The following is a 26,820-nucleotide window of genomic DNA, read 5'->3' as shown; positions in this document are numbered from 1 at the left end:
TGAGGGAGGCTCTGGAGGCCGCTCCCGTCCTGCGCTTCCCGGTGAAAACCCGCCCGTTCCTGATCCGGATCACCGTCCACGCCGAGACGGCGGGAGCGGCGCTGCTGCAGGAGAGCGGGGACGTTCTGCTCCCGGTGTGGTACAGCTCCCACAAGCTCAGCGGCCACAACCTGTCCCTGCCGGACGCCTGGGGCGTGGCGGCCGTGAGGGCCGTGCGGGAATTCCGCACCTTCACGGGGCCGGCTCCCATCATCCTCCAGGATCCCAACGGGAATTACCTGCTGCAGGTGCTGGACGAGGGCGGCTGCTGGCGGCCGGAGGAGTGGACGCTGCTGGTGGCCCCCAAGGGCCCGGCGCCGCGGGAATCCCCGCGGATCGCCGTCGGGCTGGCTCCGCCGCTCAGGGAGCTGCCGCCCGACTTCCCCAGAGCCAACGTGTGGTTCCTGGCCGTGCAGAGGGGAGTGAACCGCCACACGTCCGTCGGCTTCGGGCTGGCCTGCCTGGAGGGCCCCTCGATGAGGGCGGTGGCCGGGCAGAGCTCGGTGGCCGAGGCGGAGCTGGAGGCGCTGCGGGAGCTCCTGGAGCAGCACGGGAGCCGCTCCCCGCTGATGCTCTACTGCAACTGCCCGGGGCTGGCGGCGCGGCTGGAGCAGCGGGAGCGGGGCGGGAGCGCCGGCGGCGGCAGCTGGAGCATCGTGCTGCGCTGGCTCCGAGCATTCCCGGGAACGCTCCGCGTCCGCGAGGTGGGACCGGCCGCCGATCCGCTGGAGAGGGAACGCATTCAGGAATTGAGCGGCTCCGTCGCCATCTTGCCCGAGATCACCAGCAGCAGCTGGATAATGTGGGAACCGTCCAGGTACGAAGAGCTGGCCCGCTGCCAGCACCGGCACGAGGGCGTGGAGGAGACGGCAGCCGGGATGGGGAATGTGGAATTGTACGGAAGCGACGAGAACGATGGCGCGCAGAACTGCCCCGCGTGCCGGGAGAGCAGCCCCGATCCCAACCCCGACGCCCCGCAGCCGGAGCAGGGCCCCTGGTCCTGCCTGCGGATCAGCCTCTCCAAGGCCCTTCCCGGCACTCCCGAGGGCTTCCAGGCGCTGCTGGTGGCTCAGGACGCGCTCTCGGGCTGGCTCGACGCCTTCCCGCTGCTCCGGCGCTCCGCCCCGGAGGTGACCCAAACGCTGCTCCGACGAGTTTTCGGGCGTTTGGGGAAGGTGCAGACCGTGGTGCTGGAGCCGGCGCCCGGCTGGGTGTGGGATTCCCTGCAGGAGCCGCCGCTGCGGCGCTTCTGGAGCCGGCTGGAGCGCTCGGAGCGGCGGGCGGCGGCCGCGGGCGTGTTCGGGGCGGCGCGGGCGGCCGGGCAGGGCTGGGCCCGGGCGCTGCCGCTGATCCTGGCCGCAGCCAGGTCCCGCTGCGTCAGGGACGGGGAGCTGCGGCCGCTGCTCTGCCTTCCCGAGCTGCCCCTGGAAGTGTGCTGGGAATGGCCGCGGCCCCGCGGGAAGAGCGGGGAGAACGAGCTGCGGCGGCTGCGCGGGATGCGGCTCCGGCCGCGGCCCCGGAACCAGGCGCAGCCCGTGCTCTGGAGCGCGGCCGCGCCGCCCCACGCGTGGCTGCTCGGGCACCGCAACTGGGGCGCGCCCGACCCCGGGTCCAAGTACGCCAGGATGCCCTGCACCATCCGCTGGATCCAGGACTGGAGCGCCGGATCCGGCATCAGGATCCGCCAGATCTGCAGGCAGGGGGCGCTGGACCTGGGATCGGGATACCAGGAATTCGGGATATCGGAGGTCCGGGTGCGGGATATGAGGGGTCCGGGATCGGGATCTCAGGGAACCGGGATCAGGATGTGAGGGAGCCTGGATTGGGATATCTGGGATCAGGATATCAGGGATCCAGTAGTGGGATGTGAGGGATCTGGGATTGGGATATCAGGAATCCAGTACTGGGATGTGAGGGATCTAGGATTGGGATGTGAGGGATCTAGGATTGGGATGTGAGAGATCTAGGATTGGGATGTGAGGGATCTGGGATTGGGATACCAGGAATTCGGGATATCAGAGATCCAAGTTCGGGATATGAGGGGTCCGGGATCGGGATCTCAGGGATCCGGGATCAGGATGTGAGGGAGCCGGGATCAGGATATCCGGGACTGGGATGTGAGGGATCTGGGATCGGGATATCCGGGATCAGGATATCAGGGATCCAGTACTGAGATGTGAGGGATTTGGGATTGGGATGTGAGGGATCTGGGATCAAGATACCAGGAATTTGGAATATCAGAGATCCTGGGTCAGGATATGAGGGGTCCGGGATCAGATCTCAGGGATCCGGGATCGGGATGTGAGGGACCTGAGATTGGGATATCAGGGATCGGAATATCTGGGATTGGGATCTCAGGGATCTGGGATCAGGATGTGAGGGATTCGGGACTGGGATATCTGGGATTAGGATATCTGGGATTGGGATATCAGGGATCCAGTACTGGGATGTGAGGGATTTGGGATTGGGATGTGAGGGATCTGGGATTGGGATATCAGGGATCTGGGACCAGGATGTGAAGGATTCGGGATCAGGATGTGAGGGATCTGGAATTGGGATATCTGGGATCTGGGATTGGGATATCTGGGATCAGGGTGTGAGGCTGCTGGGCTGGACTGGTGGATTTAGGTGGGACTTGGGGTGGGTTTAGGCTGGGAGAGGTTTAGGAGGGACTGGGAAGGGTGTTGGGCTCAGCTGGGAGAGGTTCTAATCCGGACTGGGAGAGCTTTTCGGCCTAGTGAAGCTTTTGGGCGGGACTGAGAGGATTTTGGGCAGGGCTGAGCAGAGTTTTAGGCTGGACCAAGCCTGGCTCAAGCTCCTGCCGTTTTCTTGGGAATGTTTTCTGGGAATGTTTTCTCTGGTGTGTTTTCTGGGAATGCTGTTTCCCCTCTTGTTCTGCTTCTCTTCATTAAACCAGTTTTAACTGCAGCCCTGAGTTTTTCCTGTGGCCAGGATGGGGTTAAATCCTTGGAGCTCCTGTGGGCTGGGAACAGGGAGATAACTGGGAATTCTGTGGGATATCTCCACAGCTCCAAGGTCTTTCCTCCTCCTCACATTCCAGGGGGAGTTTCCAGGGAATCCTCCCCCACATCCAGGGAATTTTGGAGGCTGAATCCAAATTTGTGCTTTCCAGGGGCTTTTCCTGAGGCTCTTTCCCAAAATTCTGGCTCCTCCTTTCCCATTTTTCCCCAGTGAAGGCTCCCCAGGCCCCTGGGACACTTAAAACCTGGAATTCTTCAGGTGGGAAAAGAGAATTTCCTGGGAAAATCAATCCCAGGAATTTGGGGTCAGCCTGAGTCTTGGATCAGCTCCAGGGGTTGGGAATTCTCAGGGATGGGGATGGGGAGGGAGGAACATCCCAGGATGCCCCAAAATCTGGGAATGGGATGAGCTGAGGGGGGACTCTGCTCCTTCAAATTCCTGGGATTTTCAAATTCCCTGAGGGCTGAGGAGGAGTCTGAGGGACTGTTCCTGATCCTGTGGGAATTCCATCCCCAGGAATTGGGAATGGAGCCATCCCAGGGTCCAGGAGGGACCCCAGATCCCTGTCCCAGGTCCAGGAATCTCATCCCAGACCCCATTTCTCCATATGGATTCCCAGATCCAAATCCCAAATCCAGGGGCCATTCCCACCTTCCCCATTTCCCAATCCCTGCCCCAAATCCAGGAACCAGATCCCAAACTCATCCCCTATTCCCATCCCAAATCCACGGATAAGATCCCAAATCCAGGGATCAGATCCCAAAGTCATCCCATATTCCCACCCAAATCCACATCCCCATCCCAATCCCAGTCCCCAAATCCCACTTCCCTGGAGCTGATTCTCTGTCCCAGCCTGGACCTTCACCCCATTCCCCATTCCCCATTCCCCATTCCCAATTCCCCATTCCCTATTCCCTATTCCCATTCCCATTCCCCATTCCCATTCCCCATTCCCCATTCCCAATTCCCCATTCCCTATTCCCATTCCCATTCCCCATTCCCCATTCCCATTCCCCATTCCCCATTCCCCATTCCCCATTCCCTATTCCCCATTCCCCATTCCCTATTCCCATTCCCATTCCCCATTCCCCATTCCCCATTCCCCATTCCCCATTCCCAATTCCCCATTCCCTATTCCCATTCCCCATTCCCCATTCCCATTCCCCATTCCCCATTCCCCATTCCCAATTCCCCATTCCCCATTCCCCATTCCCCATTCCCCATTCCCCATTCCCCATTCCCCATTCCCCATTCCCTATTCCCATTCCCATTCCCCATTCCCCATTCCCAATTCCCCATTCCCTATTCCCATTCCCATCCCCATTCCCCATTCCCATTCCCCATTCCCATTCCCATCCCCATTCCCCATTCCCTGTCCTCATTCCCCATTCCCATCCCCTATTCATTCCCCATTCCCCATTCACCGTTCCCTGTCCCCATTCCCTATTCATTTCCCATCCCCTATTCATTCCCCATTCCCCATTCCCCGTTCCCTGTCCCCATTCCCTATTCATTCCCCATTCCCTGTCCTCATTCCCCATTCCCATCCCCTATTCATTCCCTATTCCCCATTCCCCGTTTCCTGTCCCCATTCCCTATTCATCCCCTATTCCCGCCCCTTTCCCCTCCTTAGGGGCGGGCTCTGTCTCAGCCGCTCCTTTTCCAGCCGCGATCCCAAATCCCGGTTTTTGGTGGCCGCTGTCCAGCCCCGCGCCCTTCCCGCTTTTCCGCGCTGGTCCCGCATGATCCTGCCGGGAATTCCGGGCGCTCCCCGGGCGGTTTTGGGGTGGCGGGGCCCGAGCGGGGGAGCCGCTCCCGGAGCCCGTGCGGGAAGAGGAGCCGCGGGGCGGGTGCGGGATTTGGGGCGCTGAGGCCCCGGCTGGGGGCGATGCGAGGTGAGCGGGGCCATCCCGGGGATCCGGGGCTGGGGGGGCCGGGAATCCCGAAATCCCACCCGGGAATCCCCAAAACCCATTCGGAGGGGATCCCGGAAACCCAGAGAGGATTAAAACACTCGGAGGAATCTTAAAACCCACCCGGGATAATCCCAAAACCGACCCGGGAAGATCCCAGAAACCTACTCGGAGGGAATCCTAAAACCCACCCGGGATAATCCCAAAAACCGACCCGGGAAGATCCCAGAAACCCACTCGGAGGGAATCCTAAAACCCACCCGGGATAATCCCAAAACCGACCTGGGAAGATCCCAGAAACCCACTCGGAGGGGAATCCTAAAACCCCATCTGGCAATCCTAAAAATCCTCCTGGGAGAATCCCAAAAACCAATAAGGGGGAATCCCGAAACCTACAGGGGAGAATCCCAAAATCCCACTCAGGGGATTCCCAAAACCCACCCTGAGGAATCCCAAAATCTCACCTGGAAGAATCCTAAAATCCCACTGGGGAGAATCCCAAAACCCACCTGGAGGAATCCCAAAAACCCAGCCGGGATATCCCAAAAATCCACTGAGGGGGTGGGAAATTCCAAAATCCCACCAGAGAGAATCCCAAAACCCACTCGAGGAGAATCCCAAAAATCCGTGGTGGAGATCCCAAAATCCCACCCCGGAATCCCAAAAATCCCAAAATCCCATGAATCCCATAAGGAAGAAAAACCTCGGGATAAGCAGGAAGGGGGGGAATTTGAACTCCCCCCTCCCCCCCCCCCCCCAAAAAAAAAAAAAATTAAAAAAAAAAAAAATTGGAATGGATCCAGGGGGACACGGTAGGAATGCTGAGCTTTGGGATTCTGGGAATGCTGAGCTCTGGGATTTTGGGAATGGGGGGGCTTGGACACCTCCCAGCCCCAGGGAAATTTGGGAAGTGTAGGAAGAGACATCCCAGGGTTTTTATGAGTGGAAATTCCTTGGGATTTGGGAGCCATCCCTGGACATTCCAAATTTTCCACCCTGACCCGGGGAGGGACACCAGGAATTTTTCGTTTTTTTTTTTTTTTTTTTTTTTTTAATGTTTGAGAGTTTAGGAGCCATTTCTGGAGCATCCCAAATTTCCCCTCTGTCCCTCGGAATGGGAGTACAGGGAATTTTTCCTTTTCATGGCTGGGAATCTTGGAATTCCCTGGGAACTATCCCTGGACATCCCAAATTTCCCCCCCTAACCCAGGGAGGGGCACTAAGAATTTTTGAGGTGCTTTTTTTTAATGTTTGGGAATTTAGGAATTCTCTGGGAACTGGGAGCCATTCCCGGACATCCCAAATTTTCCACCCTGACCCAGGGAGGGGCACTGGGAATTTTTCCTTTGCTCCCACGATTTTTATGGTTGGGAATTCCAGAAGCTGCTCCCCACCTCCATCTCCCACTTTTCCCCCAAATCCCCAAATTCCCAAATTTTGGGGTGCCAGGATTCCCACTGGATCCTCGAGGGACCTGGATGTGTTGCCATGGGATTTACCAGTGGTGGATCCTGGGTGAATTCCTGGCTTTTCCTTGGGAATTCCGGGCTGGGGGGGGGTCCCCAGGGGATCCTTGGAATGGGATTTGGGAACTCAGGGATCCTGGGAATGGGATCTGGGATCTCAGGGATCCTGAGAATGGGATTTGGGAACTCAGGGATCCTGGGAATGGGATCTGGGATCTCAGGGATCCTGGGAACGGGATTGGGGAACTTAGGGATCCTGGGAATGGGATCTTGGGGATCCTGGGAATGGGATTGGGGAACTCAGGGATCCTGGGATGAGATCTGGGATCTCAGGGATCCTGGGAATAGGATCTGGGAACTCAGGGATCCTGGGAATGGGATCTGGGAACGCAGGGATCCTGGGAATGGGATCTCAGGGATCCTGGGATGAGATCTCAGGGATCCCGGGATGGGATCTGGGATCTCAGGGATCCTGGGAGTGGGATTGGAGAGCTCAGGGATCCTGGGAGTGGGATTGGGGAACTCAGGGATCCTGGGATGGGATTGGGGAACTCAGGGATCCTGGGATGGGATTTGGGATTGCAGGAATCCTCAGGATGGGATCTGGGCTCTCAGGGATCCTCGGGATGGGATTTGGGATTGCAGGAATCCTCAGGATGGGATCTGGGCTCTCAGGGATCCTCGGGATGGGATTTGGGATTGCAGGAATCCTCAGGATGGGATCTGGGCTCTCAGGGATCCTCGGGATGGGATTTGGGACTTGGTTTGGGCTCTCAGGGATCCCCTGGAATGGGATCCAGTCGCTCTGATCCCGCTCTTTTGGCTTCCAGCGCCCGAGGCCGCCGAGGAGGAGGAGGAGGAGCAGATGCCGCCCTTCGTCTCCGGGGCGGGCGGTGAGGAGCGGGAGCTGCGGGATCGGGGGAATTTTGGGATGTGGGACGGGAAGGGGCTGGGCGGGATGGGCCCATTCCCAAGGCTGGCGGTTGCAGGGCGGTCCCGGCGCTGCCGCTGCGCCCGGGACCCGTCGCTGGGCGCGGCCGTGCGGGGCCTGGTGGCGCTGGCCGGGATCCTGCTGCTGGCCGTCAGCCTGCTGGGAGCGCTGGGTGAGCGGGATAACGGCGGGATAACGGCGGGATAACGGCGGGAATGACGGCGGGAATAACGGGGATAACGGCGGGATAACGGCTGGGATAACGGCGGGATAACGGCGGGAATAACGGAGATAACGGCGGGATAACGGCGGGAATAACGGGGATAACGGCGGGGATAACGGCGGGGATAATGGCGGGGATAACGGCGGGGATAACGGCGGGAATAACGGCGGGATAACGGCGGGAATAACGGGGATAACGGCGGGGATAATGGCTGGGATAACGGCGGGATAACGGCGGGATAACGGCAGGATAACGGCTGGGATAACGGCGGGAATAACGGGGATAACGGCGGGATAACGGCGGGAATAACGGGGATAACGGCGGGATAACGGCGGGGATAATGGCGGGATAACGGCGGGATAATGGCGGGAATAACGGGGATAATGGCGGGAATAACGGCGGGAATAACGGGGATAACGGCGGGATAACGGCGGGATAACGGTGGGATAATGGCTGGGATAACGGCGGGAATAACAGCGGGAATAACGGCGGGGATAACGGCGGGATAACGGCGGGAATAACGGGGATAACGGCGGGATAACGGCGGGGATAACGGCGGGATAACGGCGGGAATAACGGGGATAACGGCGGGATAACGGCGGGGATAACGGCGGGATAACGGCGGGATAACGGGGATAACAGCGGGATAACGGCGGGATAACGGCGGGAATAACAGCGGGATAACGGCGGGGATAATGGCGGCGATAATGGCGGAATAATGGCGGGAATAACGGCGGGAATAACGGGAAAAACAGTGGGAATAACGGCGGGAATAATGGCGGGAATAACGGGAACGGCGCGAATAACGGCGGGAACGACGGGAACAACGGGAATAATGGGAACAGCGGGAACGGCGGGAATAACGGGAATAATGGGAACGGCGGGAACAATGGGAATAATGGGAACGGCAGGAATAACGGGAACAGTGGGAATAACGGGAATGGCGGGAAAAATGGGAACGGCAGCAGCAGCGGGAAAAACGGGAATAATGGGAACGTCGGAACAATGGGAACGGCGGGACCGGGAACAGCGGGAACGGTGGGAACAGGAATGGCGGGAACGGGAACAACGGGAACAGCGGGAGCGGCGGGAATAACGGGAACAGCGAGAAAAACGGGAACGGCGGGAGCGGCGGGAAAAACGGGAATAATGGGAACAGCGGGAACAGCAGGAACAATGTGAACGGTGGGAACGGGAGCGGCGGGAATGGGAATGGCGGGAGCGGTGGGAATAACGGGAACAGCGGGAAAAACGGGAACAACGGGAACGGCGGGAATAGTGGGAATAATGGGAGCAGCGGGAACGGGAAAAACAGGAACAATGGGAACAGCGGCAACGGGGGAAAACAGGAACAACGGGAACAATGGGAATAATGGAAACAGTGGGAATGGGGAAAAATGGGAACAACGGGGAAAATGGGAACAGCGGCAACGGTGGGAATGGGAACAACGGGAACAATGAGAACAACAGGAATCATGGGAACAGCGGGAACAACGGGAATGGGAATGGGAACAACGGGAAGAGCACGAACGGGAATGATGGGAATGGGAACAGGAACAACAAGAACAGCGGGAACAGCAGGAACAGGAATGGGAACAATGGGAACAGCGGGAACAATGGGAATGGGAACAGCGGGAACATTGTGAATGGGAACAGGAACAATGTGAACAACAGGAACAACGGGAATGGGAACAGGAACAATGGGAACAGGAACAATGGGAACGACAGGAACAAAGGGAATGGGAACAATGGGAACAATGGGAACAATGGGAACAATGGGAACAATGGGAACAGCAGGAACAACGGGAACAACAGGAATGGGATCAGGACTGAAGTTGGGATTGGGATAGGGATTGGAGCTGGGATCAGGGTCAGGACTGGGGCTGGGATCAGAGTTATGACCAGGATCGGGATTGGGATCAGGGTGGCGATCAGGGTTGGGATCGGGATCAGGGTTGGGATCAAGAGTAGGATTGGGATCACAGCTGGGACTGGGGGGCACTAGGGCAGCACCTGGGAGACCTTGGGAATTATCCTGGGAGTGGGGGACTGATCCATGGGCACCATGGGAATCACCTGGAGCCTGGATCCCAGGAACTGCAGTTCCCAAGGGATTCATCCTGGAGGAGGTCGGATTCCCCCAGGGAATGGGATCCTGGAGGAGCTCTGGCAGATCCCAAACTCCCGGGAATGCCCCTCCCAACCCCCGCAGTGCGGGGCCGCCATTCCCGGCTCCCTGACTTCCCCAATTCCCCAATTCCTGGGCAGTGTTCCGGAAGGTGGATTCCATCTCCGAGGAGATCAGCTCATCCCAGACCTTGTATGAGCAGAAACTCCTCTCCCTGCAGGAGGATCTCCAGGGACTGGGTGAGGATCAGGATTTTCCAGGGATTCCTCCCTTTTCCAGCTCCAGTGGCTCCCTCTGAGCCAAATCCCTGCTTTTTTTCCCCAGGATTTTGGGCAGATCCCAAGGGTGGGGTTGGTGGGATGGGGCTTTGGATAAGTTCTCCCAGTGCCTGACTCCAGGGTTGCAGAATCCTGGAATTCCAAAGGATTGGGGTGGGAAGGGCCCTACAGTCCCTGGCTGCATCCTGGGATCTTTTCCCCAATCTTGGGCTGCTCCAATTCCCATCCGGCCTGGAGCTGGGATCTGACCATGGAACAGCTCCCAGGAGCTTGGGATGGGATAATGGGATGGGATGGGATAATGGGATGGGATACAGGGATGGGATAATGGGATGGGATACAGGGATGGGATGGGATAATGGGATGGGATAATGGGATGGGATAATGGGATGGGATACAGGGATGGGATGGGATAATGGGATGGGATAATGGGATGGGATACAGGGATGGGATACAGGGATAATGGGATGGGATAATGGGATGGGATACAGGGATGGGATGGGATGCAGGGATGGGATAATGGGATACAGGGATAATGGGATAACTCGGGATCCTCTCTCCCGGAGCAGGTGACAGGAGCTCCGGGAACGGCTCCTCCGCCTGCCGGGACACGGCGGCGCTGGGCCGGGAGCTCTCGGAGCTGCAGCGGGAGCTGGAGCAGATCCAGGAGATGCTCCAGGCGCAGGAAATCCTCCTGGAGCGAACTTCCCAGAGCCACGCCCGCCTCTCCTCCGCCGGCTCCTCCATGGCGGGCGGGCTGCGGAGCTGCTCCGCGTCCATCGGGAATGTCAGCCGGGGCCTGGAGCAGCTGCGGGAGCAGGCGCGGGGGTGGCAGGGGGTCACGGCCCGCCTGCAGAATTCCCTGCGGGATCTGGCCCGGCAGCGCTGGGAGGCGGCAGAGGCGGCGGAGCGGCTGAATTCCAGCCTGGAGCAGAATTCCCAGCGGCTCCGCGCGCTCCAGGGGCAGGCGGGCGAGGAGGCGCTGGCGCTGCGCGGGGTGGCGAGCGAGTGGCGGAACGCCACGCGGGTTTTTGGGACGCTCCGCGCCGCCTCATCGCGGAGCTCCGAGCTGCTCCGGAGCCTGCAGGCCGGGCTGGGCTCGGCGCTTCGGGAAGCGTCGCGGAATTCCGAGGGGATGCAGGAGCTGGCGCTGCAGCTGCTGGGGCTGCAGCTGCAGCTGGACAACATCTCCTCGCAGCTGGACGAGCAGCAGGAGAGCGCGCAGGACCTGCGGCACCGCCGCGGCCACGGGCGGAACCGCACCGAGGAGCGCTTCCAGGAGCTGGAATCGCGGCTGGAATCGCTGCGCCTGGAAAGCCGAACCATCCTGGCCAACGTGGAGGCCACGGACGGGCACGTGCAGGGGATGCTGCGCTTCCTGGACGCCGTGCGCTTCTCCTGCGACCGGGAATTCCGCGGGCAGGCCGAGGAGCTGCGGGAGCTCAAGAGGTCGCTCGGGATGCTGCAGGCGGCCGCGGAGGAGCTGCGGGAGCGCTCCGGGCTGCTGGGAGCGCGGCTGGAATTCGACGTGAGGAACCTGTCGCTGGTGGTGGAGGAGATGAGGGCGGTGGATGCGCGGCACGGGGAGATGCTCCGGAACGGCTCCGAGCTGCGAGGTCAGCGCCAGGGACGGAGGGAGCGCGGCTTTTCCCGGCACCGGGAGGGATTTTGGGAATCCCGACCCCCAGGAATGCGGAGATGGGGCCAAACGATCCGTGCTGGGGTCAGGGGTGGGAGCGGGATCATCCCATGGATGCGGATGCCAGGGAATGTGACTCTCCCCTGGATGAGCAGTGGGATTTTGGGAATCCTGATCCCAAAGAATGTGGAGGAAGATGCAAATCCCCACCCTGATGTCCGGGATGGGGTCTGGATCATCCCATGGATGCAGATCTCTGGGAAACCAGGGAGGTGATTCGTCTTGGAATGGGGTGGAATTTAGGGAATCCTGATCCCAAATCAGCTGGAGGGGGATCCAAACCCCAGTCCGAGGTCAGGGATGGCCTCGGGATCATCCCGTGGATGTGGGGCTGTTCTAGAGAGAGGTGACCCTTCCCTGGATGAGCAGTGGGATTTTGGGAATCCCCATTCCGAGGAATGTGGAGATGGGGCCAAACTCCGTGCTGGGATCAGGGAGCATCTCACAGATCCAGAGAAATTGGCCCTTCTCTGGCTGAGGAATGGGATTCTGGGAATCCTGATCCCAAACCCGCTGGAGGAGGATCCAAACCCCCGCCCTTAGGTCCGGGATCATCCCAGGGACAGAGGGCAGTGACCCCTCGGGATGAGCGTTGGGATTTGGGAATGTCCCCAGTTCTCTCCAGTGTCACCCCCTGTCCCCTCAGCACGGTGCCAGTGACTCCTCCCGCTCCCCCTGGATGGAATTCCAGGTTTTCCCGGGACGGAATTCCCGTTTTTCCCGGGCTGACCGGATCATTCCCTGCACCCCCTCTGTCATTCCAGGCGCTCCGGGGCTCCCGGGCCCCCGCGGCCTCAGGGGCGATGTCGGATCCAGGGGCGCGCCGGGAGATCCGGGCCAGAAGGGCGACCCCGGGGATTTGGGATCGCCGGGAGCGCCGGGATCTCCGGGAGCGGCGGGAGCGGCGGGGCCGAGCGGGGAGCGGGGCCCGCCCGGAGCCCGCGGCGTTCCCGGCCCCAAGGGATCCAAGGGCAGCGCGGGGATCCCGGGAGCGCGCGGCTCCAAGGGCGAGCCCGGAATTCCCGGAGTTCCCGGAGCCCCCGGACAGCCGGGCCCGCCCGGAGAGCGCGGGGAGCCGGGAATTCCCGGGAGCCCCGGGAGCGAGGGGACACCGGGGACACCGGGGACAAAGGGAGAGCCCGGGCCCAGGGGACCCCCGGGACTGCCGGGACCGCCCGGGCCGCCGGGACAGTGACGGGGACAGGGGACAGCGACAGGGGACAGTGACAGGGGACAGGGACTGGGGACAGGGACTGGGGACAGGGGACAAGGACTGGGGACAGCGACAGGGGACAAGGACTGGGGACAGTGACAGGGGACAGGGCACAGGGACTGGGGACAGTGACGGGGACAGGGACAGGGGACAGGGCACAGGGACTGGGGACAGGGACAGTGACGGGGACAGGGGACAGGGAGAGGGGATAGGGATTGGGGACCGGGGACAGTGACGGGGGACAGCGACAGGGACTGGGGACAAGGAGAGGGGACAATGGATAAGGGACAGGGGACAGGGATAGGGAGAGCGACAGTGACGGGGATAAGGGAGAGGGGAACAGCGGAGAGGGGACAGGGACAGTGGCGGGGACAGGGATAAGGGACGGGGACAGCGACAGGAATTGGGGACAGGGACAGCAGCGCCAGTCCCGAGACAGTGACGGGAACAGCGACGGCGACAGCGGACAGAGACAGGGATAAGGGACAGCGACAGGGATTGGGGACAGGGACAGCAGTGCCACCTCCCGGACAGTGACGGGGACAGGGACAGCAGTGCCAGCCCCGGGACAGGGGACAACGACAGCGACAAGTGACAGGGACACGGGGACAGGGACAGTGCCACATCCTGGACAGGGGGACAGCAGTGCCAGCCCCGGGGCAGGGACGGGGACCCCAGTGCCACCCCAGTGCCACCCCAGCGCCCCCAGTCCAGCCCCGCAGTGTCCCCTGGTTGTCCCAGTCCCTCCCAGTGCTCCCAGTTCGGGCCAGGGGCCGGTCCCCGCTCCCGGGAATTCCTTGGGAGTTAATTTGGGAATTATTTGGGAATCTGGGGGGAGGGTCCCCGCGGGCCGGGGGGTCCCGGCTGGGCACAGCTGGGCTGGACCTCGGGGTGTCCCCGAGGTGTCCCCGAGGTGTCGCGGCTCAATAAAGGACCCTGCGCCTCCTGAACTGGGAGTACTGGGAGCACTGGGAATACCAGGAGAGCCCAGCGGGAATTGGGAACGCTCCGAGCCCCGGCTTCCCAAACCCGGGAATTCCCAGGGGAAGGAGCCGAACCCGGATCCCAAATCCGGGATATGGGGTGATCCCGTCCGCCCTTCCCCCATCCCGGGCCGTGATTCCCAAATTCCGAGGGGAAGGAGCCGAACCCGGACCCCAAATCCCGGCTCTGGGGGGGTCCCGCGCCCCCTTCCCGGCCCCATCCCGGGAATTCCGTGCCCGGCCCTTTATTGGTGTTGGCAGCGCCGTTTCCTGTTTTGATCCCAAATTTCGGCCGCGGGCTGGGAGCGGCCGCTGGAAAAACAGCGCGGGGGCGGCGCGGGGGGGGGGGGGGGGAAATTTGGGGGGGATTTTGGGAGGCTGAGACCGGGAACTCATCGCAGGGATGGAGCCGGGATCACCCCGATGGGATCTGGGAAATTTGGGGGGATTTAGGAGAATTCGGGAGGGATTTGGGGGGCGCTGAGATCGAGGAATTCGTTGCAGGGATAATCCCACCGGGATTTGGGGCGACCCTAAAGGGGACGGGGGGGGGAACACCCCAAAATTCTCCCCGGGCCTGGGTGGGGACCCCAAAACATTCCCGAGTTTGGGAATGAGGCCATGGACACCCCAAACATTCCAGGGTGGAGCAGTGGGAAAGGCTCTGGCACGGAGCCATTGATGGAGCCCCTGCCCACATTCCCAAATATTCCCAACATTCCCAGATATTGCCAACATTCCCTGTTTTCCCACATCCCAAAAACTGGAGCCTCCTCCTCTTCCCACGGATCCTGGAGAGCTCCTGGATCCCATTCCTGATCCCTGGGAATTCCAGGATTCCCATGGACCTGGGTGAGCTCCTGGATCCCATTCCTATTCCTGATCCTGTTTCCAATTCCATTCCCATTCACAAGATGCAGGAACAACAGGAATTCCAGGATTCCCACAGCTCCTGGATCCCATTCCCAATCCCTGAGTTATGGGAACAGTGGGAATCTGGGCTGGGATCATTGGGAATGGCCCCTTTTCCCTGGGATATTCCCAGATTTCCCCCAAGCCCGGAAGCTCTTCCCAGTTTATCCCAAATCCTTCCCACTCCAGGGATTCTCTCATCCCACTCCCAGAGCATCTTCCCACAGAACATTGGGAATTCAGCACAATTCCAAAGGCAAACCATCCCAAAAATCCCAACCCCCCTCCCCAAGCTGGAATCCCCTCCCAGGCAGAGCTTTCCCAACAATTCCCAGAATTGCAGAGGCAGATCCAAGGCTTTGTTGGCTCCCCCATTCCCGGGAATTCCCTCCCCTTGTCCTGGTTGAGGTGAGGCTGGGAGGTTTCCCACAGGCCCAGGGCCAGAGTCTGTTTTCCATGGAATTTTCTGGGATCCCTCCCAGGGCAGGATCCTCACATGAAATCGTCCGAGTCGTTCCCGTCCTGCGGGAAAAGCGGGAATGGGGGATGGGAATCCTGGGATGATCTGGGGGGAGGGGGCTTGGGATGATCCCACCCCCATCCCAACATTTCCCAGGATCCCAGTGGGCTCCAGTGGGCTCCAGGTTATCCCTGCACACTTCAGGGAATGGAGGTGCCCTTGGAGCTCTGGGAATTCCCGTTCCCATCCCATCATTCCCATCATTCCCATCATTCCCATCACTCCCATCATTCCCATCACTCCCATCATTCCCATCATTCCCATCACTCCCATCATTCCCATCACTCCCATCATTCCCATCATTCCCATCACTCCCATCATTCCCATCATTCCCATCACTCCCATCATTCCCATTCCATCACTCCCATTTCCATCACTCCCATTCCCATTATTCCCATTCCCATCACTCCCGTTATTCCCATCTCAATTCCCATTCTTTCCATTAGTCCCATTCCATTCCCATTATTCCTATTATTCCCACTCCCATTCCCATTATTCTCATTATTCCTGTTCCCATCCTCATTCCCATTCCCATTACTCCCATTATTCCCATCTCAATTCCCATTATTCCCATCCTTTCCATTATTCCCATTCCATTCCCATTCTTCCCATTCCCATGCTCATTCCCATCCCCATTACTCCCATTATTTCCCAATCCCATTACTTCCACTATTCCCATTCTTCCCATCCCCATTCTTCCAATTCCCATCCCCAACACTGTTATTCCCACTCTTCCCATTCCCAATCCCATTTATCCCATTCCCCCCATTACTCCTATTCCAATTCCCATTCCCAATCCCATTAATCCCACTACTCCCATCCCCATCCCCATTATTCCCATTCCCCCCATTACTCCTATCCCAATTCCCATTATTCCCATTCCCATCCTTCCCATTCCTTCCATTATCCCCATTCCCATTATTCCCATTATTCCCACTATTCCCAGCTCCTCCCTCCTTCCAGGACAGGCCCTGGGAGGTTGGAATTCCCAGGAATGCTCACCTGGTTGGAGGACATGTTCTCTGCCTTCATCAGGGACGAGTAGCTCCTGCAGGGAGAATTCCATAGGATTATCCCAGATTTCAGGAGCAATTCCCACTGAAAGCCAGGATCAGAACCCAGAATTCCAAAGGATTTTCCCTCTGGAATTCAGCCCTCGCTCCCCTCAGTGATTATCCCAGAATTATTTTATTTTCCCCAAGGTTTCTTGAGGATTTCCCAGCTGGAAAATCCTGGATTTGAAATCCCAATCCCTGTTTTACAGCCTGGATCCTTGGGAACAATCCCAGAATTCCTGAAATCCTGGTTTTTGTGGAGTTCAGGGAAGCTCCTGAGGGAATCCTGGGAATCCCAAATCCCTCAGAAGAATTCCTGGGACTTCCCTGCCCCTCATTCCCAATTCTCAGGGATCAGGAATTCAGGGGGGAGCAGGAGGGACTCCTGGGAAAGCTTGGAATTACATCCAGGGGGAATTCCAGACACAATTCCAAAGTGAATTCCAGGAGCAATTCCAGAGGGAATTCTGGAGGCAATTTCAGGGGAAATTCCAGAAAGAGTTCCAAAGGGAATTCCAAGGGCATCAAGGGACAATTCCAAAGGGAATTCCAAAAGGAATTCCTAAAGAAGTTCAAGAGGCAATTCCAGAGACAATTCCAAAAGGAATTAAGAGAGATTTCCAGAGAGAATTCAGGAAGCAATTCCAAAGGGAATTGCAGGGACAATTCCAAGAGGAATTCCAAAAGGGATTGCAGAGAGAACTCCAGAGGCAACTCCAGAACAAGTTGAAAGGGAAATTCCAAAAGGAATTCCAGAGACAATTCCAGAAGGAATTCCAAAAGAAGTTTGAAAGGCAATTCCAGAGAGAATTCCAAAAGGATTTCCAGAGAAGATTCCAGAACAAGTTGAAAGGGAAATTCCAAAAGGAATTCCAGAGGCAATCCAGGGATGATTCCAGAGGCAATTCTAGAGAAAGTTCCAAAAGGAATTCCAGAGAAGATTCCAGAGCAAGTTGAAAGGGAAATTCCAAAAGGAATTCCAAAGGCAATTCCAGAGAAGGTTCCAGAAGCAATTCCAGGTCCTCTCTCCTCCCTCAGAACTCTCACTTCCCCCTCCCTGTCCACGGCGTTCCCGGGGTTCATTCCCACTGTTCATTCCCAGGGTTCACTCCCAGTGTCCACTCCCAGTGTCCATTCCCAGTGTCCATTCCCAGTGTCCATTCCCAGTGTCCATTCCCAGTGTTCATTCCCAGTGTTCATTCCCAGTGTCCATTCCCAGTGTCCATTCCCAGTGTCCATTCCCTGGGTTCACTCCCAGTGTCCATTCCATTCCCAGTGTCCATTCCCAGTGTTCATTCCCAGTGTCCATTCCCAGTGTTCATTCCCAGTGTCCATTCCAAGGGTTCACTCCCAGTGTCCATTCCCTGGGTCCATTCCAAGTGTCCATTCCCAGTGTCCATTCCCAGTGTCCATTCCCAGGGTTCATTCCCAGTGTCCATTCCCAGTGTCCATTCCCAGTGTCCATTCCCAGTGTCCATTCCCAATGTCCATTCCCAGTGTCCATTCCCAGGGTTCATTCCCAGTGTCCATTCCCAGGGTTCATTCCCAGTGTCCATTCCCAGTGTCCATTCCCAGTCTCCATTCCCAGTGTCCATTCCCAGTCTCCATTCCCAGTCTCCATTCCCAGTCTCCATTCCCAGGGTTCATTCCCAGTGTCCATTCCCTGGGTCCATTCCCAGTGTCCATTCCCAGGGTTCATTCCCAGTGTCCATTCCCAGGGTTCATTCCCAGTGTCCATTCCCAGTGTCCATTCCCAGTCTCCATTCCCAGTCTCCATTCCCAGTGTCCATTCCCAGTGTCCATTCCCAGTGTCCATTCCCAGTGTCCATTCCCAGGGTTCATTCCCAGTGTCCATTCCCAGGGTTCATTCCCAGTGTCCATTCCCAGTCTCCATTCCCAGTGTCCATTCCCAGTGTCCATTCCCAGTGTCCATTCCCAGGGTTCACTCCCAGTGTCCATTCCCTGGGTTCATTCCCAGTCTCCATTCCCAGTGTCCATTCCCAGGGTTCATTCCCAGTGTCCATTCCCAGGTTTCATTCCCAGTGTCCATTCCCAGTGTCCATTCCCAGGGTTCATTCCCAGTGTCCATTCCCAGGGTTCATTCCCAGTGTCCATTCCCGGGGTTCATTCCCAGTGTCCATTCCCAGGGTTCATTCCCAGTGTCCATTCCCGGGGTTCATTCCCAGTGTCCATTCCCAGTGTCCATTCCCAGTGTCCATTCCCGGGGTTCATTCCCAGTGTCCATTCCCAGTGTCCATTCCCAGTGTCCATTCCCAGTGTCCATTCCCGGGGTTCATTCCCAGTGTCCATTCCCAGTGTCCATTCCCAGGGTCCATTCCCAGGGTCCATTCCCAGGGTCCATTCCCAGTGTCCATTCCCAGTGTCCATTCCCAGTGTCCATTCCCAGTGTTCACTCCCAGTGTCCATTCCCAGGGTCCATTCCCAGTGTCCATTCCCAGTGTCCATTCCCGGGGTTCATTCCCAGTGTCCATTCCCGGGGTTCATTCCCAGTGTCCATTCCCAGTGTCCATTCCCAGTGTCCATTCCCAGTGTCCATTCCCAGGGTTCATTCCCAGTGTCCATTCCCGGGGTTCATTCCCAGTGTCCATTCCCTGGGTCCATTCCCAGTGTCCATTCCCAGTGTCCATTCCCAGGGTCCATTCCCAGTGTCCATTCCCTGGGTCCATTCCCAGTGTCCATTCCCAGTGTCCATTCCCAGGGTTCACTCCCAGTGTCCATTCCCAGGGTTCATTCCCAGTGTCCATTCCCAGTGTCCATTCCCAGGGTTCATTCCCAGTGTCCATTCCCAGGTTTCATTCCCAGTGTCCATTCCCAGTGTCCATTCCCAGGGTTCATTCCCAGTGTCCATTCCCTGGGTCCATTCCCAGTGTCCATTCCCAGGGTTCATTCCCAGTGTCCATTCCCAGTGTCCATTCCCAGTGTCCATTCCCAGTGTCCATTCCTAGTGTTCATTCCCCGTGTCCATTCCCGGTGTCCATTCCCAGTGTCCATTCCCGGTCCCGCTCCCAGTGTTCGTTCCCATTCCCGTTCCCAGTGTCCATTCCCAGTGTTCATTCCCAGTGTCCATTCCCGGGGTTCATTCCCAGTGTCCATTCCCGGTGTTCATTCTCAGTGTCCATTCCCAGTGTCCATTCCCAGTGTCCATTCCCAGTGTCCATTCCCAGGGTTCACTCCCAGTGTCCATTCCCAGGGTTCATTCCCAGTGTCCATTCCCAGTGTCCATTCCCAGGGTTCATTCCCAGTGTCCATTCCCTGGGTCCATTCCCAGTGTCCATTCCCAGGGTTCATTCCCAGTGTCCATTCCCAGTGTCCATTCCCAGTGTCCATTCCTAGTGTTCATTCCCCGTGTCCATTCCCGGTGTCCATTCCCAGTGTCCATTCCCGGTCCCGCTCCCAGTGTTCGTTCCCATTCCCGTTCCCAGTGTCCATTCCCAGTGTTCATTCCCAGTGTCCATTCCCGGGGTTCATTCCCAGTGTCCATTCCCGGTGTTCATTCTCAGTGTGCATTCCCGGTCCCGTTCCCAGTGTTCGTTCCCGTTCCCAGTGTCCGTTCCCGGTCCCGTTCCCAGTGTCCATTCCCAGTGTCCATTCCCAGTGTCCATTCCCGGTCCCGTTCCCAGTGTTCGTTCCCGTTCCCAATGTCCATTCCCGGTCCCGTTCCCAGTGTCCATTCCCGGTCCCGTTCCCAGTGTCCGTTCCCGGTCCCGTTCCCAGTGTCCGTTCCCGGTATTCCCGGTATTCCCGCTCCCACCTGATCTCCTCCTGCTCCCTCCTGCGGCGCTGCTCGTCGCGCTGTGCCCGGCGCTGCTCCTGCAGCTGCTGCCGGCGCCGCCCGCGCTCCTCCCGGTCCCGGCATTCCCGCTCGGCCGCCAGGTCCGGGAACCGCTCCACGCGCGTGCGCTCCAGGCGCCGCAGCTGCTCCGACGGCCGCCGCTCCACCGTCAGCGTGCGCACCTGGGGAAAAACCGGGAATAACAACGGGAATAACAACGGGAATAACAACGGGAATGGGAACGGGAACCGCTCCACGCGCGTGCGCTCCAGGCGCCGCAGCTGCTCCGACGGCCGCCGCTCCACCGTCAGCGTGCGCACCTGGGGAAAAACCGGGAATAACAACGGGAATAACAACGGGAATAACAACGGGAATGGGAACGGGAACCGCTCCACGCGCGTGCGCTCCAGGCGCCGCAGCTGCTCCGACGGCCGCCGCTCCACCGTCAGCGTGCGCACCTGGGGAAAAACCGGGAATAACAACGGGAATAGCAACGGGAATAACGGGAATGGGAATGGGAATGGGGAGGGAACCGCTCCACGCGCGTGCGCTCCAGGCGCCGCAGCTGCTCCGACAGCCGCCGCTCCACCGTCAGCGTGCGCACCTGGGGAAAAACCGGGAATAACAACGGGAATAACAGGAATGGGAACGGCTCCACCGTCAGTGTATGCACCTGGAACACCGGGAATAACAACGGGAATAACAGGAATGGGAACAGCTCCACCGTCAGTGTATGCACCTGGAACACCGGGAATAACAACGGGAATAACGGGAATGGGAACAGCTCCACCGTCAGTGTGTGCACCTGGAACACCGGGAATAACAACGGGAATAACGGGAATGGGAACAGCTCCACCGTCAGTGTGTGCACCTGGAACACCGGGAATAACAACGGGAATAACAGGAATGGGAACAGCTCCACCGTCAGTGTATGCACCTGGAACACCGGGAATAACAATGGGAATGGCACCAGGAATGGCACCAGGAATGGGGTGGGAACAGCTCCACCATCAGTGGGTGAACCTGGGATAATGGGAATAACAATGGGAATGGCAATGGGAATGGGGGAACGGCTCCACCGTCAGCGTGTGCACCTGGGATTCCCAAAAAACTACAACGGGAATGGCACCGGAATGGGGGAGGGACAGATACACTGTCAGTGTGTGCACCTGGAATTCCCAAAAAACCAGGAATTACAATGGGAATGGGGGTGTGCTGCTTCACGGTCAGTGTCTGCACCTGGAATTCCCAAAAAAATGGGGAAAAATGGGAATTATAGTGGGAACTGGAGTGTACTGCTCCACAGTCAGTGTCTGTACCTGGAATACCTGGAATTCCTGGAAAAATGGGAATTACAGGGGGAATGGGGGCATGCTGCTTCACTGTCAGCATTCACACCTGGGATAATGGGAATAACAGGGGAAAAATGGGAATAACGGGAGAAATGGGAATAATGGGGGAGAAATGGGAATAACAGGAGAGAAATGGGAATAACGGGGGAGAAATGGGAATAACGGGGAGAAATGGGAATAATGGGGGAGAAATGGGAAAAAAATTGGGAACTGGGGCAGGTTCTGCTCCACTGGGAATTGGGGGTGTTCCCAACAGGAAAAACGTGCCAGTGCTGCTCTCTGCTGGGAATGTTGGGAATTGCAGGGATAAGTGGGAATCCTGCTCTGTGCTGGGAATGTTGGGAATGTGGGAGGCTTTTCCATGCTCCAAGCACTCCTGGATCTCAGGGATTTGGGCTGGTTTTAAGGGGGACAATTCCTGGGATCCCAGGGGCCATTCCCAGATTCCCAAGGCTCCCATTTCCCATATTCCTGTTCCTTCTCTTCCTGGATTTCCATTCCCAAGGCTCTCATTCCTGGATTCCTGCTCCCCATTCCCACATTTCCATTCCCAGATTCCCAAGGTCCCCCCATTCCCCATTCCCAGATCCCCATTCCCCCATTCCCAAGGTTCCCATTCCCAGATTCCCCATTCCCATTCCTCCTTCTGGGGGTCTCAAAGACCCCTGAGTGTCCAACCCCTGGGGGAAATTACCAACACTGAGGGAATGGAAACAGGTCACCAAAATTAGTAAAGTGTAAATTAGATTGTTAGAACGTAGATAAATAGGTTTTTGGGAATGTTTGTGATAAGGGACACGTGGCCAAGATGGAGAATTTGGGGGGTGGACACCTTTTCCTCCTTCTTCTCCATGTCATCCATGTTGGGTGACACGTTGGCACTCTTGGATTGCATGGGGTCAGGGCTGGACCATTTATTAAAATTGTATTGGGAAAATTTTATAAACATATAATATGTAATTTAGACTATCTAAGATCAGCCCTGCCCTCACCAGGCAGATCCCACCATGGATGCCAGGCTGGGCAGACCCTGCTGGCCAGGCAAAAAGTCCCAGAGATAAAAAACAATAAACAATCCTTGGAACAAGAGAAAACCATCCCCAGCAATCTCTCATCAGCTGCTTTGGGAAAAAAAACCAGGATTTGAACCAGGATCATGTCCCTCTGGGGGGATCTGGGGCAAAGGAGAAACCCCAGAGTGGGACACTGGACACGGGTCTGACTGATCCCCTCAGGATACAGAGTGGAGTTAGAGAGTTTGGAATGTGACAATAGCCAATATCTCTATAAATGTGACAATAGCCAATATCTCTATAAATGTGACAATAGCCAATATCTCTATAAATGGGACAATAGCCAATATCTCTATAAATGGGACAATAGCCAATATCTCTATAAATGGGACAATAGCCAATATCTCTATAAATGGGACAATAGCCAATATCTCTATAAATGGGACAATAGCCAATATCTCTATAAATGTGAGAATAGCTAATATCTGTATAAATGTGACAATGTCCAATATCTGTATAAATGTGACAATGTCCCATATCTGTATAAATGTGACAATATCCAATATCTCTATAAATGTGACAATATCCAATATTATATAAATGTGACAATTTCCAATATCTCTATAAATGTGACAATGTCTAATATCTCTATAAATGTGAGAATAGCTAATATCTGTATAAACGTGACAATATCCAATATCTGTATAAATGTGACAATATCCAATATTATATAAATGTGACAATATCCAATATTATATAAATGTGACAATGTCCAATATCTCTATAAATGTCACAATGTCCAATATTTCTATAAATGTGACAATATCCAACATCTCTATAAATGTGACAATATCTCTATAAATGTGACAATGTCCAATATTATATAAATGTGACAATATCCAATATCTCTATAAATGTCACAATATCTCTATAAATGTCACAATGTCCAATATTTCTATAAATGTGACAATATCCAATATCTGTATAAATGTGACAATGTCCAATATTATATAAATGTGACAATGTCCAATATCTCTATAAATGTGACAATATCTCTATAAATGTGACAATGTCCAATATCTCTATAAATGTGACAATATCTCTATAAATGTGACAATGTCCAATATTTCTATAAATGTGACAATGTCCAATATCTGTATAAATGTGACAATATCTCTATAAATGTGACAATATCCAATATCTCTATAAATGTGACAATATCTCTATAAATGTGACAATGTCCAATATCTCTATAAATGTGACAATAGCCAATATCTCTATAAATGTGACAATATCTCTATAAATGTGACAATGTCGAATATCTCTATAAATGTGACAATATCCAATATCCTGGCTCCTGCAGGCTCCATGCCAACCCTATGGAATTTGTATTTTGTGTGACAATGGTTCATACAGGTCCGAATATTCACGGCATAAAAAGATTTAAGGAATTGCAAGTGGGGAATTGCTCTTTTTTCTCTCTTTTGGTTTATCCTTCTTTCCTCCTCCTCTCTTTCTCTCCCCTCCTCACCCTGACCCTCTGCTTTCCATCCCTCCCTCCCTCCCCTCACTCTATTATCCTTTTCCTACCCCATTATCCCACTATCCCATTCCCAATCCTGTGAATTTATGGATCCCCACGATCTCTGTGCTCAATCACTGGAACCATCACCTTGTAACGGGCTCTGGAGTTTGTCCTTCCTGCAATTCCCACTCCAGGATTCCCCATTCCCACATTCCTGTTTTCCCCAGGTCCCCATTCCCAGATCCCTGAGACTCCCATTCCCAGAGTCCCATCCCCTATTCCTGCATTCCCAGATTCCTGAGGCTCTCATTCCCAGATTCCTGTTCCCTGTTCCTATTCCCCATTCCCAGATTCCTGTTCCCTGTTCCCATTCCCCATTCCCAGATTCCTGTTCCCATTCCCAGATTCCTGTTCCCTGTTCCCATTCCCCATTCCCAGATTCCTGTTCCCTGTTCCCATTCCCCATTCCCAGATTCCTGTTCCCATTCCCCATTCCCAGATTCCTGTTCCCTGTTCCCATTCCCCATTCCCAGATTCCTGAGGCTCTCATTCCCAGATTCCTGTTCCCTGTTCCCATTCCCCATTCCCAGATTTCTGTTCCCATTCCCATTCCCCATTCCCAGATTCCTGTTCCCATTCCCAGATTCCTGTTCCCTGTTCCCATTCCCCATTCCTACATTCCTGTTCCCTGTTCCCATTCCCCATTCCCAGATTCCTGTTCCCATTCCCAGATTCCTGAGGCTCTCATTCCCAGATTCCTGTTCCCTGTTCCCATTCCCCATTCCTACATTCCTGTTCCCTGTTCCCATTCCCCATTCCCAGATTCCTGTTCCCATTCCCAGATTCCTGAGGCTCTCATTCCCAGATTCCTGTTCCCTGTTCCCATTCCCCATTCCCAGATTCCTGTTCCCCGTTCCCATTCCCCATTCCCAGATTCCTGTTCCCATTCCCAGATTCCTGTTCCCTGTTCCCATTCCCCATTCCCAGATTCCTGTTCCCTGTTCCCATTCCCCATTCCCAGATTCCTGTTCCCCATTCCCCATTCCCAGATTCCTGTTCCCATTCCCTATTCCCAGATTCCCATTTCCACATTCCCAAGTTTCCCATTGCTGGATTCCCATTCCCCATTCTGAGATTCCCAGATTCCCAAGGTCTCCATTCCCAGATTCCCACTCCCATTCCTGTTCTCACATTCCCACCGCTCCCTATTCCCACTGTTCCCAGACTCCCCCACTCCTGGTTTTCCTGTTTCTCCCCAGTTCCCGTTTTTCCCATTTCTCCCCCATTCCCGGTTTTCCTGTTTCTGCCCATTCCCGGTTTCCCCGTTTTTCCCCCATTCCCGGTTTTCCCGTTTTCCCCATTCCCATTTTTCCCGTTTGTTTTTCCCCGTTCCTGTTTTTCCCGTTTCTCCCCCATTCCCAGTTTTACTGTTTCTCCCCCATTCCCATTTTTCACGGTTTTCCCATTTCTCCCCCATTCCCGTTTTTCCCGTTTTTCCCGTTTTTTCCCGTTTCTGCCCCATTCCCATTTTTTCCCATTCTCAGTTTTTCCATTTCTCCCCCATTCCCGTTTTTCCCGTTCCTGGTTTTCTCGTTTCTCCCCCATTCCTGGTTTTCCCATTTGATTTTTCCCGTTCCCATTTTTCCTGTTTCTCCCGTTTTTCCTGTTGGTTTCTCTCTGTTCCCATTTTCCCCGTTTCTCCCATTTTTCCCTGTTCCCGTTTCTCCCGTTTTTCCCATTTGTTTTTCCCGTTTGTTTTTCCCGTTTTTCCCGTTTGTTTTTCCCGTTTCTCCCGTTTTTCCTGTGTTTTTCCTGTTTGTTTTTCCCGTGTTTTTCCCGTTTTTCCCATTTATTTCTCCCGTTTGTTTTTCCCGTGTGTTTCTCCCGTTTTTCCCGTTTGTTTCTCCCGTTTGTTTTCCCCGTTTGTTTCTCCCGTTTGTTTTCCCCGTTTGTTTCTCCTGTGTGTTTCTCCCGTTTGTTTTTCCCGTGTGTTTCTCCCGTTTGTTTCTCCCGTTTCTCCCGTGTGTTTTTCCCGTTTCTCCCGTTTTTCCTGTTTTTTTTTCCCGTTTGTTTCTCCCGTTTGTTTTTCCCGTTTGTTTCTCCCGTGTGTTTCTCCCGTGTGTTTTTCCCGTTTGTTTCTCCCGTTTCTCCCGTGTGTTTCTCCCGTTTGTTTCTCCCGTTTTTCCCGTTTGTTTTTCCTCCCCGTTTGTTTTTTCCCCCGTGTTTCTCCCGTGTTTTTCCCCCGTTTGTTTTTCCCGTGTTTTTCTCCCGTTTGTTTTTTCTCCCCGTTTGTTTCTCCCGTGTTTTTCTCCCGTGTGTTTCTCCCGTTTCTCCCGTTTGTTTTTCCCGTTTGTTTCTCCCGTTTCTCCCGTTTGTTTTTCCCGTTTGTTTCTCCCGTGTTTTTCTCCCGTTTCTCCCGTTTGTTTTTTCTCCCGTGTGTTTCTCCCCGTTTGTTTTTCCTCCCCGTTTGTTTCTCCCCGTTTGTTTTTCCCGTTTGTTTTTTCTCCCGTCTGTTTCTCCCGTTTGTTTTTTCCCCCGTTTGTTTTCTCTCCCGTTTGTTTTTTCTCCCGTCTGTTTCTCCTCCCCGGCCCGTCACTCACGTCCTTCTGCCGGTGGAAGCCGATCTGCCCCACGTCCATGTCGGGGGTTTTCCGCAGGTTGCTCCAGGGGGTGTAAACCACAGTCACCGAGCTCAGCTTGCAGCCTGGGAGGGGGGAAAAAACGGGGAAAAAACGGGAAAAAAATGGGAAAAAACCGGGAAAAACGGGAAAAACGGGAGGGGAAACGGCGGGGGA

The 26,820-nt window shown here is 55.8% G+C and overlaps 2 protein-coding genes across 3 annotated transcripts; one reads left to right on the top strand and one right to left on the bottom strand.

Annotated features, from left to right (window-relative positions):
- Positions 1-4,684: 4,684 nt before the first annotated feature.
- Positions 4,685-12,894, top strand: SCARA3 (scavenger receptor class A member 3). 2 transcript variants are annotated; one of them, XM_079331774.1, is made up of 6 exons: positions 4,685-4,916; positions 7,231-7,293; positions 7,390-7,503; positions 9,823-9,921; positions 10,530-11,576; positions 12,424-12,894. In XM_079331774.1, the coding sequence occupies exons 1-6, from the start codon at positions 4,910-4,912 to the stop codon at positions 12,852-12,854; spliced, it is 1,761 nt and encodes a 586-aa protein (XP_079187900.1). In that variant the 5' UTR covers positions 4,685-4,909; the 3' UTR covers positions 12,855-12,894. The 2 variants fall into 2 exon arrangements, with proteins under 2 accessions (XP_079187900.1, XP_079187901.1); XM_079331775.1 differs by lacking the exon at positions 7,390-7,503.
- A 2,210-nt stretch (positions 12,895-15,104) lies between these two features.
- Positions 15,105-26,732, bottom strand: CCDC25 (coiled-coil domain containing 25). Its single transcript, XM_079331776.1, has 4 exons — positions 26,626-26,732; positions 20,115-20,317; positions 16,290-16,335; positions 15,105-15,289 (listed from the first exon to the last, which is right to left on the bottom strand). The coding sequence occupies exons 1-4, from the start codon at positions 26,662-26,664 to the stop codon at positions 15,260-15,262; spliced, it is 318 nt and encodes a 105-aa protein (XP_079187902.1). The 5' UTR covers positions 26,665-26,732; the 3' UTR covers positions 15,105-15,259.
- Positions 26,733-26,820: the final 88 nt, after the last annotated feature.

The sequence above is a fragment of the Erithacus rubecula genome (genome assembly GCF_903797595.1).
Source record: "Erithacus rubecula genome assembly, contig: scaffold_1026_arrow_ctg1, whole genome shotgun sequence".
Lineage (NCBI taxonomy): Eukaryota > Metazoa > Chordata > Aves > Passeriformes > Muscicapidae > Erithacus > Erithacus rubecula.
The sequence above is the reverse complement of the archived record's forward strand: the minus strand, read 5'-3'. Positions and strand labels throughout refer to the sequence as shown.

Coding starts and splice junctions, on each gene's coding strand:
- SCARA3 (XM_079331774.1), top strand. Junction 7,294..7,389: donor CTTCGTCTCCGGGGCGGGCG/GTGAGGAGCGGG, acceptor TGGCGGTTGCAG/GGCGGTCCCGGCGCTGCCGC. Junction 11,577..12,423: donor GAACGGCTCCGAGCTGCGAG/GTCAGCGCCAGG, acceptor CTGTCATTCCAG/GCGCTCCGGGGCTCCCGGGC.
- CCDC25 (XM_079331776.1), bottom strand. CDS start 26,664: ATGGACGTGGGGCAGATCGGCTTCCACCGGCAGAAGGAC. Junction 16,336..20,114: donor AGGGAGCAGGAGGAGATCAG/GTGGGAGCGGGA, acceptor TTCTCCCTGCAG/GAGCTACTCGTCCCTGATGA. Junction 15,290..16,289: donor AGAACATGTCCTCCAACCAG/GTGAGCATTCCT, acceptor CTTTTCCCGCAG/GACGGGAACGACTCGGACGA.